A 12481-nucleotide genomic window follows, 5' to 3' on the forward strand; every position below is an offset into this window, starting at 1 on the left:
TATGAGGTACCAGTTTCAATCCCTGGCCCCTGTACCTAAAACAAAACCAAAGACAAAAAACCAAAACCAACCAACCAACCAAACAAACAAACAAAATCAACCAAACCAAACCTTTCTAACTAGATACTTTAGCTTTATAATCAATAATGTTTTTTCCAAGCCTCACACTTTTTCTCAGTTTTCCTTTCTGGGCCCAACCTCAAATCTTCTTTCTGTTCTGCTGATGTACAAGCAAAGCCCAGGATGTTTGTGATGTTTTTCTGTCTGTCTCCTGCTTATATATTTCCTAACCCATTATATGAGTGTTCCTCAGGGCAGAGACTTGTCTCTTCTCATTTCATCTTCTCCCCTCACCTCTTTCCCTCTTTTATCCACAGGCTGAACATAGGGTGTAGATTGTTAACATAGGTCAGCATAAGGTCAGTACCGGGTCAACACAGAGTAAACACTGGGTCTTGTTTGACTCAGTCAGTTGCTAGTTGACTCTCATGAACTCTTTCTCTCTTGCTCAGCAATAAGTGCTGTTACTACACTCAGTATTGTTTCCTTTCAATGGGTCCAGATGACCTAGCTCCACTTCTGCAATTCTGCCAATGTCCAAGTTCACTCTATCCTGCCCTTCTCCTCTGCATCTTTGCCAGAGAAAACTCTTCTCCTGAGACCTCTCCTGGAACTGGGGGATCCTAGAAAGAACAGATGCTGAGCCAGAGGCATCCACTGTCTTCTTTTTTTTTAAAGATTTATTTTTATTTATTTCTCTCCCCTTCCCTCCCCCCCAGTTGTCTGCTCTCTGTGTCCATTCGCTGTGTGTTCTTCTGTGACTGCTTCTATCCTTATCAGAGGCACTGAGAATCTGATGATGCACAAGATGATGTGCATCATCTTGTTGTTGTGTCAGCTATCCATGTGTGCAGTGCCATTCTTGGGCAGGCTGCACTTTCTTTCCCGCCAGGCGGCTCTCCTTACAGGGTGCACTCCTTGCGCGTGGGGCTCCCCTACACGGGGAACACCCCTATGCGGCGCAGCACTACTTGCGCGCATGAGCACTGTGCATGGCCAGCTCCACATGGGTCAAGGAGGCCTGGGGTTTGAACCGTGGACCTCCCATGTGGTAGGCGGATGCCCTATCCATTGGGCCAAGTCTGCTTCCCTCCACGGTCTTCTTGTACAAAATAACTTTTCTTGGTTTCTAGATCAATAAACTGAGACTCCATAGGGGGACTTTTCCATAAGGTTCCTTAACCAGCAACAACACTACCTCTCATATTTGCAACTTTCCTCAGCTACTATGGTAAGGGAAGATCTCCCTTTATCTACATTCCAGACACTTTACAGTCCTATCCTGCTATGAGTGGTGAGTACTTGGTGGTAGCAAGATTTGTTCCAAACTGACACTGGACCTACCACACTTGCATCTTTCTCCAACCTCTTCACCCACCAGTCCTTCTGCTTTGGGGACTCGTTAACAGGCCTCTCTGGCTCCTGACTCTCCTTTCTCTCCAGGCCATCGTAAGCCTCTTCTTTCCTGACACAGCAACTGTCTAGGATAGCACTCATGCCAATCTATCTCTTTGTTCCCACTTTTCTGTGTGTTGCCCTACAGAGCAGCCTGTGCAGGTGTGACCTAAGATCTCAACTCTCTCCTGTCCCTGACAGGTTGTGGAAGCCTGGGAAACCTGGGAATCAACATTTAAGAGGAAGTAGAGGGAAGCAGATTTGGCTCAACTGATAGAGCGTCTGCCTACCACATGGGAGGTCCAGGGTTCAAACCCAGGTCCTCCTGACCTGTGTGATGAGCTGGCCCACGTGCAGTGCTGATGTGTGCAAGGAGTGCCATGCCACACAGGGGTGTTCCCCACATAAGGGAGTCCCATGCACAGGAGTATGCCCCATAAGGAGAGCTGCCCTTTGCAAAAAAAGTGCAGCCTGCCCAGGAGTGGTACCACACACACAGAAAGCTGACATATCAAGATGATGCAACAAGAAGAGGCACTGATTCCTGGTGCTGCTGACAAGAATATAAGTGGACACAGAAGAACAAACAGTGAATGGACCCAGCGAACAGACTCAGGGTGGGGGGGAGGGTGGAGAAAGGAGATAAATAAAAAAAGAGAAAAAAAGAGAGAAAGCAGTTTTGAGCCTGCCCTGGGTAAAATTGGAATGAGTCAATGCTTATCTTCCTTACCATCTTAGATATTGTATCTAGGGACATTGTGGTTAGAATAGGAAAAGCTCTTAAAAAGCATTCATTCAGTCCATCTCTCCTCACTTTACTACTGAGATCATTGAGGTCTAGAGAAGAAAAATTTCTTCCCTGAGATTACACTGTAGCCTAGCTGGATCTAGAACTAGTTCTTATCTCTCCCTTCCTAACTGAGGTCTTCAGAGATAAAAATCCTTTGTTGTCTGAGCCCCTCACTATGTCGTGGACCTTGGCTTCCTGGGACATAGCCCTCTTACTATATTATTTCTCTCTCCTCCTTTGATCAAAACTCATTGTCATGCTGCTGATCTGGAGCAAAGTGACTGGTGAACAAACTCATACTTTGGAGTTAATGTTCCTACAGCTTAAGGTATCACTCCTTCCAAGAGTATTTGCATTTCTAAAAGTTTGTTAGACATGGCAATTTTAAAAAAATGTCTATTCTAGTATTTTGACCTTTTTTTAAAAAAAGATTTATTTTATTATTTATTTCTCTGTCCTTCTCCCATCCCCCCTGCCACCATTGTCTGCTTTCTGTGTCCATTCACTGTGTGTTCTTCTGTGTTCCCTTGCATTTTTGGCGGCACCAGGAATCTGTGTCTCTTTTTGTTGCATCATCTTGCTGTGTCAGCTCTCTGTGTGTGGCGCCTCCTGGGCAGGCTGCGCTTTTTTCATGCAGGGTGGCTCAATGTGGGGCTCACTCCTTGCGTGTAGGGCTCCCCTACATGGTGAGCACCCCTGCTTGGCACAGCACTCCTTGAACGTGGCAGTGTCACTCGTGGGCCAGCTCACCATATGGGCCAGGAGGCCCTGGGTTTGAACCCTGGACCTCCCATATGGTAGGCAGATGCTCTGTCAGTTGAGCCACAGCCACTTCCCAACATGGCAATATTTGAACACAAAGACAATCACAAAGACATAAAGTCTCTAATGAAGCTTCCTGGCTAGACTGGTGGTGCAGGTGCTGGACCTGGCTGAGACCCTTCAAATCAGAGCTTCCATAACTCAGGCATTCTCTTTCTTCTTCCCCCTTTGTGGTTGTTCTCCCTCCCAGACTGTCCCTCCTTCGGGGTCAGTAGCTGAGTGTAGTGTTGGTTGGAGTGGCTCAGCTCAGGGGGAAGAGGCTATAACAAGGAAACCCTAGAGTGGACTGATAAAGCAATCACAAGGTTCCACTGAAAGGGTGGTCAGGGTATTAAGAGGAAGAGAAACTTAAATCCAAGCAAGTAGAGAAAAGAGAAAAGAGCACGTTCTGAATCAAGTGATTGAAACCTGAGCAACTAGAGCTGGAACGTTTTGCATTTATAGCATTTATCTATCCTGTCCAAGGTGGATCCAGGTATTCCAGTTTCCACTAGCAGCAGCAGACTAGACTCTCTTAGTCCAAGGGCACTTTTTTTTTTTTTTTTTTTTGAGGTACCGGGGCTAGGGATTGAACCCAGGACCTTGTTTGTGCAAAGCTGGCGCTCGACCACTGAGGCACATTGGGTGCCCCTGAGTTCGTTTTCTCGTTTGTTTGCTTGTTGTTGTTATTCTTTTTTGTTTGTTCATTTTTAGGAGGCACTGGGAACAGGACCCAGAACCTCCCATGTGGGAAGCAGGCATTCAGTGCTTGAGCCACATCTGTTCCCCTCCAAGGGCATAGTTGTTGTTACAACTGGGGGCGCTTCTGGCACCTAGTGGATAGAGGCTAGGGAGACTGTTAAACATCCTATGATGCACAGGATAGCTCCTCCCGACAAGAATTATCTGCCTAAAAATGGCAATAGTGCTAAGGTCGAGAAACCCCGCTTGATTATAGGTAGAATAATCTTCATTTTACAGAAGAGGAATCTGAAGCTCTCAAAAGTTACCTGGCATTCAAACCCAGCCCTATACAGCTCCAAGGCTCATGCTCTTTCATTAGTACACAGTGGTGAGAACAGTGTTGAAAATGAGGATGGCAAAAAAAAACAAAAACAAAAACATCAGAGACACAAATTGATGCTCAATAGGTATTTGTTGAATGAATAAGTAAATAGAAGAATGAATGAAGAAGGGAAAAATGAAGATGAGAAGATGAGCAGGTAGCGTATTTCTTCTTGTCCTTGCTCCATAATCCAAAAGTGAGTCAGGGACGGTGATAGTACAGAAAATCTAATAGAGGTAGGTGGCCTCAAGTCCCTATGCTCACTACAGGTGGAGCTCAGATTCCAGTGTCTGTGCTCCCAAATGGAACTAGAAGTAAGAGAAGACTGCTTGCATACTCTCTTCCCTTTCCTTTTCAAAAGAGGATGGAGACTGAGGCAGATTCTGAGTTAAGACTGTGAAATCATTCCTCTCTTTCCCCCAGAGTGCCAGCCAGCTTGTGGCCCCAGAGGAAGAGGAGAGACTTGTTTCCCGGATTCTGATATTTCTGTGAATTTGGAGTTGAACTAAGGTTAACTCTGGGAAACTCTGAATCTTCTGGCAGGGAAGAGTTGAAAGGAAAGTAGGTAGAAGAGGAGGAGTCTATTATAAAACAGAACATCTCTTCTCACTTCCTCTTTTAGACTCCAGAAATTGTCTGTTCTCTGGAGTGGAACCTGTCCGGCCTAGAGAAGCTGAGAAACCCCTGGCTGCTGTGCTGACTTGCTGAGCCCTTGGAGCCCGGCCTCTTCACTCCTACCCCTCCCTGCTGCTGAGAGGGACCCAACTGACTGCACGCCCTCCCACCCCATGGGTTACATGCTACTGTGGACAACTCTGCCATACCTGGGTGAGTCAGGAGCCCGTGCCACAGGAGGGAGAGATGGAGCAGGAACAGAGGCAGGTGCTCTTTCCTAGCTCATGCTGCTGCTACCTAGATTGGGACTGAGCTTGGCAAGGATGAGGGGTGGCACAGTAAGCATGGTGAGAAAATCAGAAGTGCAAAGGCAAGGTGATAAAGATCAAACTCTGACAACCCTGCCGGCCTTGCAAATCAAGAAATTGGCAGAGTTTAGTGTTTTCAGTGTCTTTTCTCCAGTCTTATTGGGCACCCAGGCCCCTGGTACACTGCCATTCTCATATCAGACCCTACTCTGAGGAAAGTCTAGTGACCCAGACTTGAATGATTAATAAGTGGTCAGAATGTTTTCCTTCCTTTGAAATTTGTATTTCACATGGGAACAAATCTTCAGCAAGAGGGACAATGCTGCCTTTGACAAAGCGGGGGAAGCTCTAAGATGTATTTTTGGGAGGTGGGAGAGCAGTGGCAATTCTCTTGTGTGCCCCTAAAACTATTTCACACAGCAGAGCTGGTTCCCTTTATGTGTAAGGAGATTCCCCTGGGTAGATGCCCAGGAGGGTCTGAGTTATCCAGGGAACTGGAGCTCAGAGAAACATAAACCTGGGTAATTCTGAAACCATTGCTTGTGGGACCAGAGAAATCATGCATGCCTCTGTTCACTGCACCGATCATGGGGTAAGTCCTGGCTCTGATCAGAGAGAAAGCAAGGGTTTTAGTTCTAGATGGCAGGCTATTTTTCTGCTCATGTTCTCAGCCACGGGCCAGGGAAGGGGGCCTGATGACACTCAGTGGGAGGAAGAGTATAGAGAAGGCCAGAGTCCTACTACCACTCCTGTCTTCCCAAACTCAATTCCTGGGGTTTCAACCTATGTGGCCACCAAAGGATGGCCCCAGAAGAAGGTATGCAGCCCCTCCCCCAAGTTATATGCTATGATTAATAGTGCAGTCTGGTCAGCCCTCAATGCTGGATGATACTGGGCTACAGGAGAGGTAGAGGTAAGGAAAAGAAAATATTACCCCATGGATTGGGATTGAATGGATTGAGGTAGAATAAGATGGAAACTGGGCACTGACCGACCTCAGTTTTCATGTGGGGAAGCTCTGTCCTATAGAGGTGAAGTGCTTTTCCTCCTTAACTAACAGTGCCAGTCACCTGGGCAAGGCTCCTTGGAGCAGGCCTTTGGTAGGTTCTTCCATTTGCCTTTTTCCTAGTCACCAAGGATCTACTCCACCTTTTCCATCCCTACCAGGCTTAACTCATTCAGGTCACCATCATTCAATGACCCATTTTTTTCTGCAATTCCATGGATTATTGTTTTAAAATTTTATTTGAGTAACATATATACCACCTAAAATTTCCCTTTATAACCACATTCAAATATGTAATTCAGTGCTGTTAATCACTTTTTTTCACAGTGATGTGCTGCCACCACCATTATCCATTACCAAAACTTTTCTAATGTCCCAAATAGAAACCCTGTACGTTTTAAGCCTTAACTGAATTATTCCCTAACTCCACCCCTTTTCTGGTATCCGTATTCTAGAGTCTAACTCTATGAGTTTGCTTAGTTTAACTATTTCATTTCAATGAGATCATACAATATTTATCCTTGTGTGTCTGGCTTATTCACTCAAGATGTTGTCTTCAGGGTTTATCCATGTTGTCACATGTATCAGAGCTTCATTCTTTTTTTAAAAGATGAATATTCCATTGCATGTATATACTTCATTTTGTTTATTTACTCATTGGTTGATGGACACTTGGGTTGCTTCCATCATTTGACAGTTGTGAATAATGCCTTTAGGAACATCAGTGTGAAAATATCTATTTGAGCCCCTGCTTTAAAATCTTTTGCATATATACCGAGAAGTGGAAATGCCAAGTCATATGGTAATTCTATACATAACTTTCTGAGAAACTACCAAACTGTCTTCTACAGCTGCTACACCATTTTATATGCCTACCAACAATGAATAGGCATTCCTCTTTCTTCACATCCTCTCTAACACTTGCAATTTTCTGTTTTTCTAAAAATAGTAGCCGTTCTATTAGGTGTGAAATGGAAACTCATTGTGGTTCAGTTTTACATTTCCTTAAAGGTTAATGAAGCTGAGCATTTTTTTTTCATGTGCTTTTTGGTCATTTATATATCTTCTTTGGAGAAATGTCTATTCAAGTTTTTTTCCCATTTTTAATTGGGTTCTTGGTCTTTTTAAGTTGAAGGACTCTTAAAAAACATATTCTGGATATTAAGTCCTAATCAGCTATGTCGTTTCCAAACTTTTCTTCCATTGTGTAGGTTGTCATTTTACTTTCATGATAAAGTCCTTTGAGGCATAAAAATTTTAAATTTTGATGAAGTTATTCATCTTTGTTGCTATTGCTTGTACTTTGGGTGTAAAGTCTAAGAAACCATTGCCTAAAACAAACTCTTAAAAAGAGACTTCCCTACATTTTCTTCTGAGTTTCATAATTCTGGCTTTTATATTTAGATCTTTGATCTATTTTGAGTCAATTTTTGTTTCTGGTGTGAGGTAGGGGTCTACCTTCATTCTTTATAAATGGAATCTCCATTTATTAGCTCTAGGAGTTTGTTTTGGATCTTTCAGGATTTTCTGAATATAGGATCATGTCATGTGCAACAAGGGAAAGTTTTACTTTTTCTTTTCCAGTATGGTTGTTATTTATTTCTTTTACTTGTTTAATTGTTCTGGCTAGAACTTCCAATACAATGTTGAATAACAGTGGTGACAGTGGGCACCCTTGTCTTGCCTCTGATCTTAGAGGGAAAGCTTTCTGTCTTTCCCCATGAGGTATGATGTTCGCCCTGGGTTTTTCATATATGTCCTTTACCATGCTGAGGAAGTTTCCTTTTTTTCTTAGTTTTGTTTGGGTTTCTATCAAGAAGGATGCTGAATTTTGTCAAATCCTTCTTCAGTGTCAATTGAGGTGATCATGCAATTTCCCCCCCTTCATTCTGTTAATATGGTGCAGTGTTTAATTGATTTTCTTATGTTATTCCTTACATACCTGGGATAAATCACTTGATCATAGTGTATAACTTTTTAAAGAAATTTTGAATTTGGTTTGCTGGTGTTTTTAAGTCTATATTCATAAGAGGCATTAGTCTGTAATTTTCTTTTCTTGTAGTATCTTTGTGTTTAGTATGATGGTAATGTTGGTTTCATAGAATGAACTAAGGAGTATTTCCTTCTTGTCTACTTTTTAGAAGAGCTTGAACAGGATTATGTTAATTCTTGGAATTTTTGGTGAAATTCCCGTGTGAAGCCATCTGGTCCTGGGTTTTTCTTTGTGAGAGGTTTTTGATGACTGATCCAATTTCTTTACTAATTGCGCTTTGTTGAGCTCTTCTATTTCTTTTTGAGTCAGAGTAGGTAGTTTGTGTGTTTCTAGGAATTTGTCCATTTCTTCCAGGTTATTTAATTTGTTGGTATACAGTTGTTCAAAGCATCATTTTATAGTCCTTTTTATTTCAGTAAGGTCAGTAGTAATGTCCCCCTTTTCACTTCTGGTTTTAGTCATTTGTGTCCTCTCATGAGTCTAGCTAAAGGTCTGTCAATTTTATTGCTCTTTTCAAAGAACCAACTTTAGGTTTTTTTGATTCTCTCTACTGTTTTTTATTCTCTATTTCATTTATCTCTACCCTGACTTTGTTATTCCCTCCTTCTTATTTTGGGTTTAGTTTCCTTTTTTCTCTAGTTCTTCTAGCCTTGGGGTTCGGTCTCTGATTTGAAAACTTTCTTCTTTTTTAATGTAAGCATTTAGAGCTATAAATTCCCCTTTCCGCACTGCCTTTCTGCAACTCATAAGTTGCAGGATTTTCATTTCTGTTTGCCTCACGATATTCCCCTGTTTATTTAGGAGTACACTGTGTAGTTTCCATGTATTTGTGAACTTTCCTTTTCTCCATCTGTCATTGATTTCTAGCTTCATTCCATTGTGATTGGAGAAGACACATTGTATGATTTCTCTATTTTTTAATTTATTGAGACTTGTTTTGTAACCTAACATATTGTCTATCCAGGAGAATGATTCTTGTGTACTGGAGAAGAATGTGTACTCTGCTGGTGTTGGGCAGAGTGTTCTATACATGTCTGATCATGTCTTGGTCAGCCCTCTCTCCTTTCCCTTGAAGAGCCTATAATGTCTTCAAGCACAGCTTTGACTGACCACTGCACTTTATAAATACCTCAGTGCCACTCCATTGGCTACTGAATAAAAACCCAATTGTACCCTCCTAACCATGTTTGCCAAAGTACCCCAAATGGACTTTCCTCTGTAGTCAGACAATGTGTACACTGTACTTTCTTGCTTTCAACACCTTTGTTCCTGTTGATTCCCCCAAACTGCCTTATTTTTTTAAGGAGGTACCAGGGATTGAAAGCAGGAATTCAAACCACTAAGCTACACCTGTTCCCCCCAAAAATACCTTATTTAGACCTAATATAAATTCTTCTAAATATGAAACGCTGTTCTAGGACTTGAGGATAGATCATTGAACAAGTAAACAACCTTCTTGATCTTCTGCACAAGGCCTTTAATTTTTTTTAAGATTTATTTTTTATTTTTTTCTCCCCTCTTCCCCCCCCTCCAGTTATCTGCTCTGTGTGTCCATTCACTGTGTGTTCTTCTGTGACTGCTTCTATCCTTATCAGTGGCATCAGGAATCTGTGTTTCTTTTTGTTGTGTCATCTTGTTGTGTCAGCTCTCCCTGTGTGCGGCGCCATTCTTGGGCAGGATGCACTTTTTTTCACGCTGGGCAGCTCTCCTTACGGGGCACACTCCTTGCGCGTGGGGCTCCCCTACGCGGGGGACACCCCTGCGTGGCTGGGCACTCCTTGCGCACATCAGCACTGCGCATGGGCCAGCTCCACACGGGTCAAGGAGGCCCAAGGTTTGAACCTCAGACCTCCCATGTGGTAGGTGGATGCCCTAACCACTGGGCCAAGTCTGCTTCCCTGCACAAGGTCTTTGTATCCTTCACAATGACTATATTGGAGGTGAACATGCTATGTCTTCACTACTCTTTGTTGAATGTGGAATGACTAAATGACTAGTAACGTCTCTCTAATTTTCTCATCTTTCTTCACTTTATTTTCACTTTTTAAAATTTGCTCTTCCTCTGCACTCTTTCCCTTCCCAATCTTACGTTCTCAGGTTTTTAGCTATCACTTCTAGGTCAGTATTTTAGTTTGCCAAAGGAATGCTGATGCAAAGTACAGGAATCTGTTGGTTTTTATAATGGGAATATATTTGGTGTAAAAGCTTATAGTTCCAAGGCCACGAAGTGTCCAAATCAAGTCATCAGTAGAGATGCTTTCTCAGCAAAGTCAGCTACGGTTGGTCCTGGTAGTGTTGCCACATGGTGAAGCAAGATGGCTGCCTATCTCTGTGGAGGTTTCTGCCTTCCCCTCTAGAATCTACCATCTCTTGGACATCAACTGTGAGCATCCAGGCATAGGGCTTATCTCTTTCTGGGCCTCAGGTCTTTGAACCTGTCAGTGGCTTCTGTTTTTCTGCAGTCCTTTCTCTCCCATGGCAAATCAAACATGGCAGCTTCCTTTTCCTGTGTCTATGTTTCCCTTTAAATCAGAGCAAGCAAGAGGGGTGGAGACTCAACATGAATCATGCCCCACTGGTGTAATCTAGTCAAATCGGTCTCACACTCACAGGAATGGATTAGTTTAAAAAACATAATCTTGGCCACTTTTTCCACATCAGTGCTAAAATTTCTTCCATACTAGTCACAATAGTTCTATAGTAGAATATCAGTAAGACCACTCTAATTCATATTTTATTCCTCCATCCTGGGATGGTGATGTCTGAGAGATGTGATGTGGGGCATTTTCGGGACTTGGAGTTGACCTAACTGATATTGCAGGGACAGATGCTGGACATTATATATCTTGCCATAACCTACTGAATGGACTGGGGGAGAGTGTAAACTAAAATGTAAACTATTATCCATGTGGTGCAGCAGTGCTCCAAAATGTATTAACCAAATGCAATGAATGTGCCACAATGATGGAAGAGGTTGTTGATGTGGGAAGAGTGGGGGGTGGTGAGGGTGGGAGGTATATGGGAACCTCTTATATTTTTTAATGTAACATTTTTTGTGATCTATGTATCTTCAAAAAAATACAATAAAAATGGTGGGGGTGGGGAGGTGGGGAGTGGGGTATATGGGAACCTCTTTTTTTTTTTTAAGATTTATTTTTTATTTATTTCACTCCCCTTTGCCCCTCCATCTGCTCTCTGTGTCCATTTACTGTGTGTTCTTCTGTATCCACTTGCATTCTTATCAGTGGCACCAAGAATCTGTGTCTCATTTTTGTTGTGTCACTTTGCTGTATCAGGTCTCTGTGTGTGCGGTGCCACTCCTGGGCAGGCTGTGCTTTTATTGCAGGGGGTGGGTCTCCTTGTGAAGCGCACTCTTTGTGCATGGGACTTCACTTCATGGGGGACATCCCTGCATGGCACAGCACTCCTTGTGTGCATCAACATTGTGCATGGGCCAGCTTACACATGGGTCAGGAGGCCCTGGGTTTGAACCCTGAATGTCTCATATGGTAGGTGGATGCTCTATCTGTTGAGCGAAATCTGCTTCCCTCTTATGTTTTCTAATGTAACATTTTGTGTGATCTATTAACTTTAAAAAAAGATAATTTTTAAAAAATAAAATAAAAAAACAAAAAAAATCTTTTGCTTTTTGGGATTCACTAAAGAGTGAACTTTTATTTTTAAATTAGGTTATATTGGGAAGCGGATTTTGCCCAATGGATAGGGCGTCCACCTACCACATGGGAGGTCCAAGGTTTAAACCCAGGGCCTCCTGACCCGTGTGATGAGCTGGCCCACATGCAGTGCTGATGTGCGCAAGGAGTGCCCTGACATGCAGGGTGTCCCCTGCGTAGGGGAGCCCCACATGCAAGGAGTGTGCCCCATAAGGAGAGCCACCCAGTGCGAAAAAAGTGCAGCCTGCCCAGGAATGGCTCTGCACACATGGAGAGCTGACACAGCAAGATGATGCAACAAACGAGACACAGATTCCTGGTGCTGCTGACAAGAATACAAGCAGACACAGAAGAACACACAGCAAATGGACACAGAAAGCAGACAACTGGGGGTGGGGGTGGGGGAGAAATTTTAAAAAAAAAATCTTTAAAAATAAATAAATAAATAAATTAGGTTATATCTATTTAAAAATTTCCAAGTATCAGATAGTATTGTGGTTTCCTAGGCTACCGAAAGCAAATACCAGGAAATGGGTCAAGTTTAAATAATGGGGATTTATTCACTTACAGTTTTGAGGCAAGGAAAATGTCCAAATCAAGGCATCACCTCAGTGATGCCTTCTTTCTGAGGACTGGCTGCTGGGGAAACTTGGCTCCTCTGTCACATGGCAAAGCACTTGGTAGTGTCTGCTGGTCTATCCCATCTCTTCTATTCTTCTTTGATTTCAGCTTGTTACTTCTGTAGCTTTCCCTCTCTGTATCTGAATTTAATT

The 12481-nt window shown here is 43.0% G+C and overlaps 1 protein-coding gene across 3 annotated transcripts in view; it reads left to right on the forward strand.

Moving 5' to 3' along the window:
- FCGR2B (Fc gamma receptor IIb) overlaps positions 1-12481 on the forward strand; it is a 67074-nt gene that overhangs the window by 42730 nt on the left and 11863 nt on the right. For all 3 annotated transcript variants that reach the window (XM_058310011.2, XM_058310013.2, XM_058310012.2), the window contains exon 2: positions 4735-4940. In XM_058310011.2, coding sequence (XP_058165994.1) covers positions 4901-4940 — 40 coding nt within the window. In that variant the 5' untranslated portion in view covers positions 4735-4900. The remainder of the gene's footprint in view (positions 1-4734; positions 4941-12481) is intronic.

This window comes from Dasypus novemcinctus, chromosome 13 (assembly GCF_030445035.2).
Source record: "Dasypus novemcinctus isolate mDasNov1 chromosome 13, mDasNov1.1.hap2, whole genome shotgun sequence".
Taxonomy (NCBI): domain Eukaryota; kingdom Metazoa; phylum Chordata; class Mammalia; order Cingulata; family Dasypodidae; genus Dasypus; species Dasypus novemcinctus.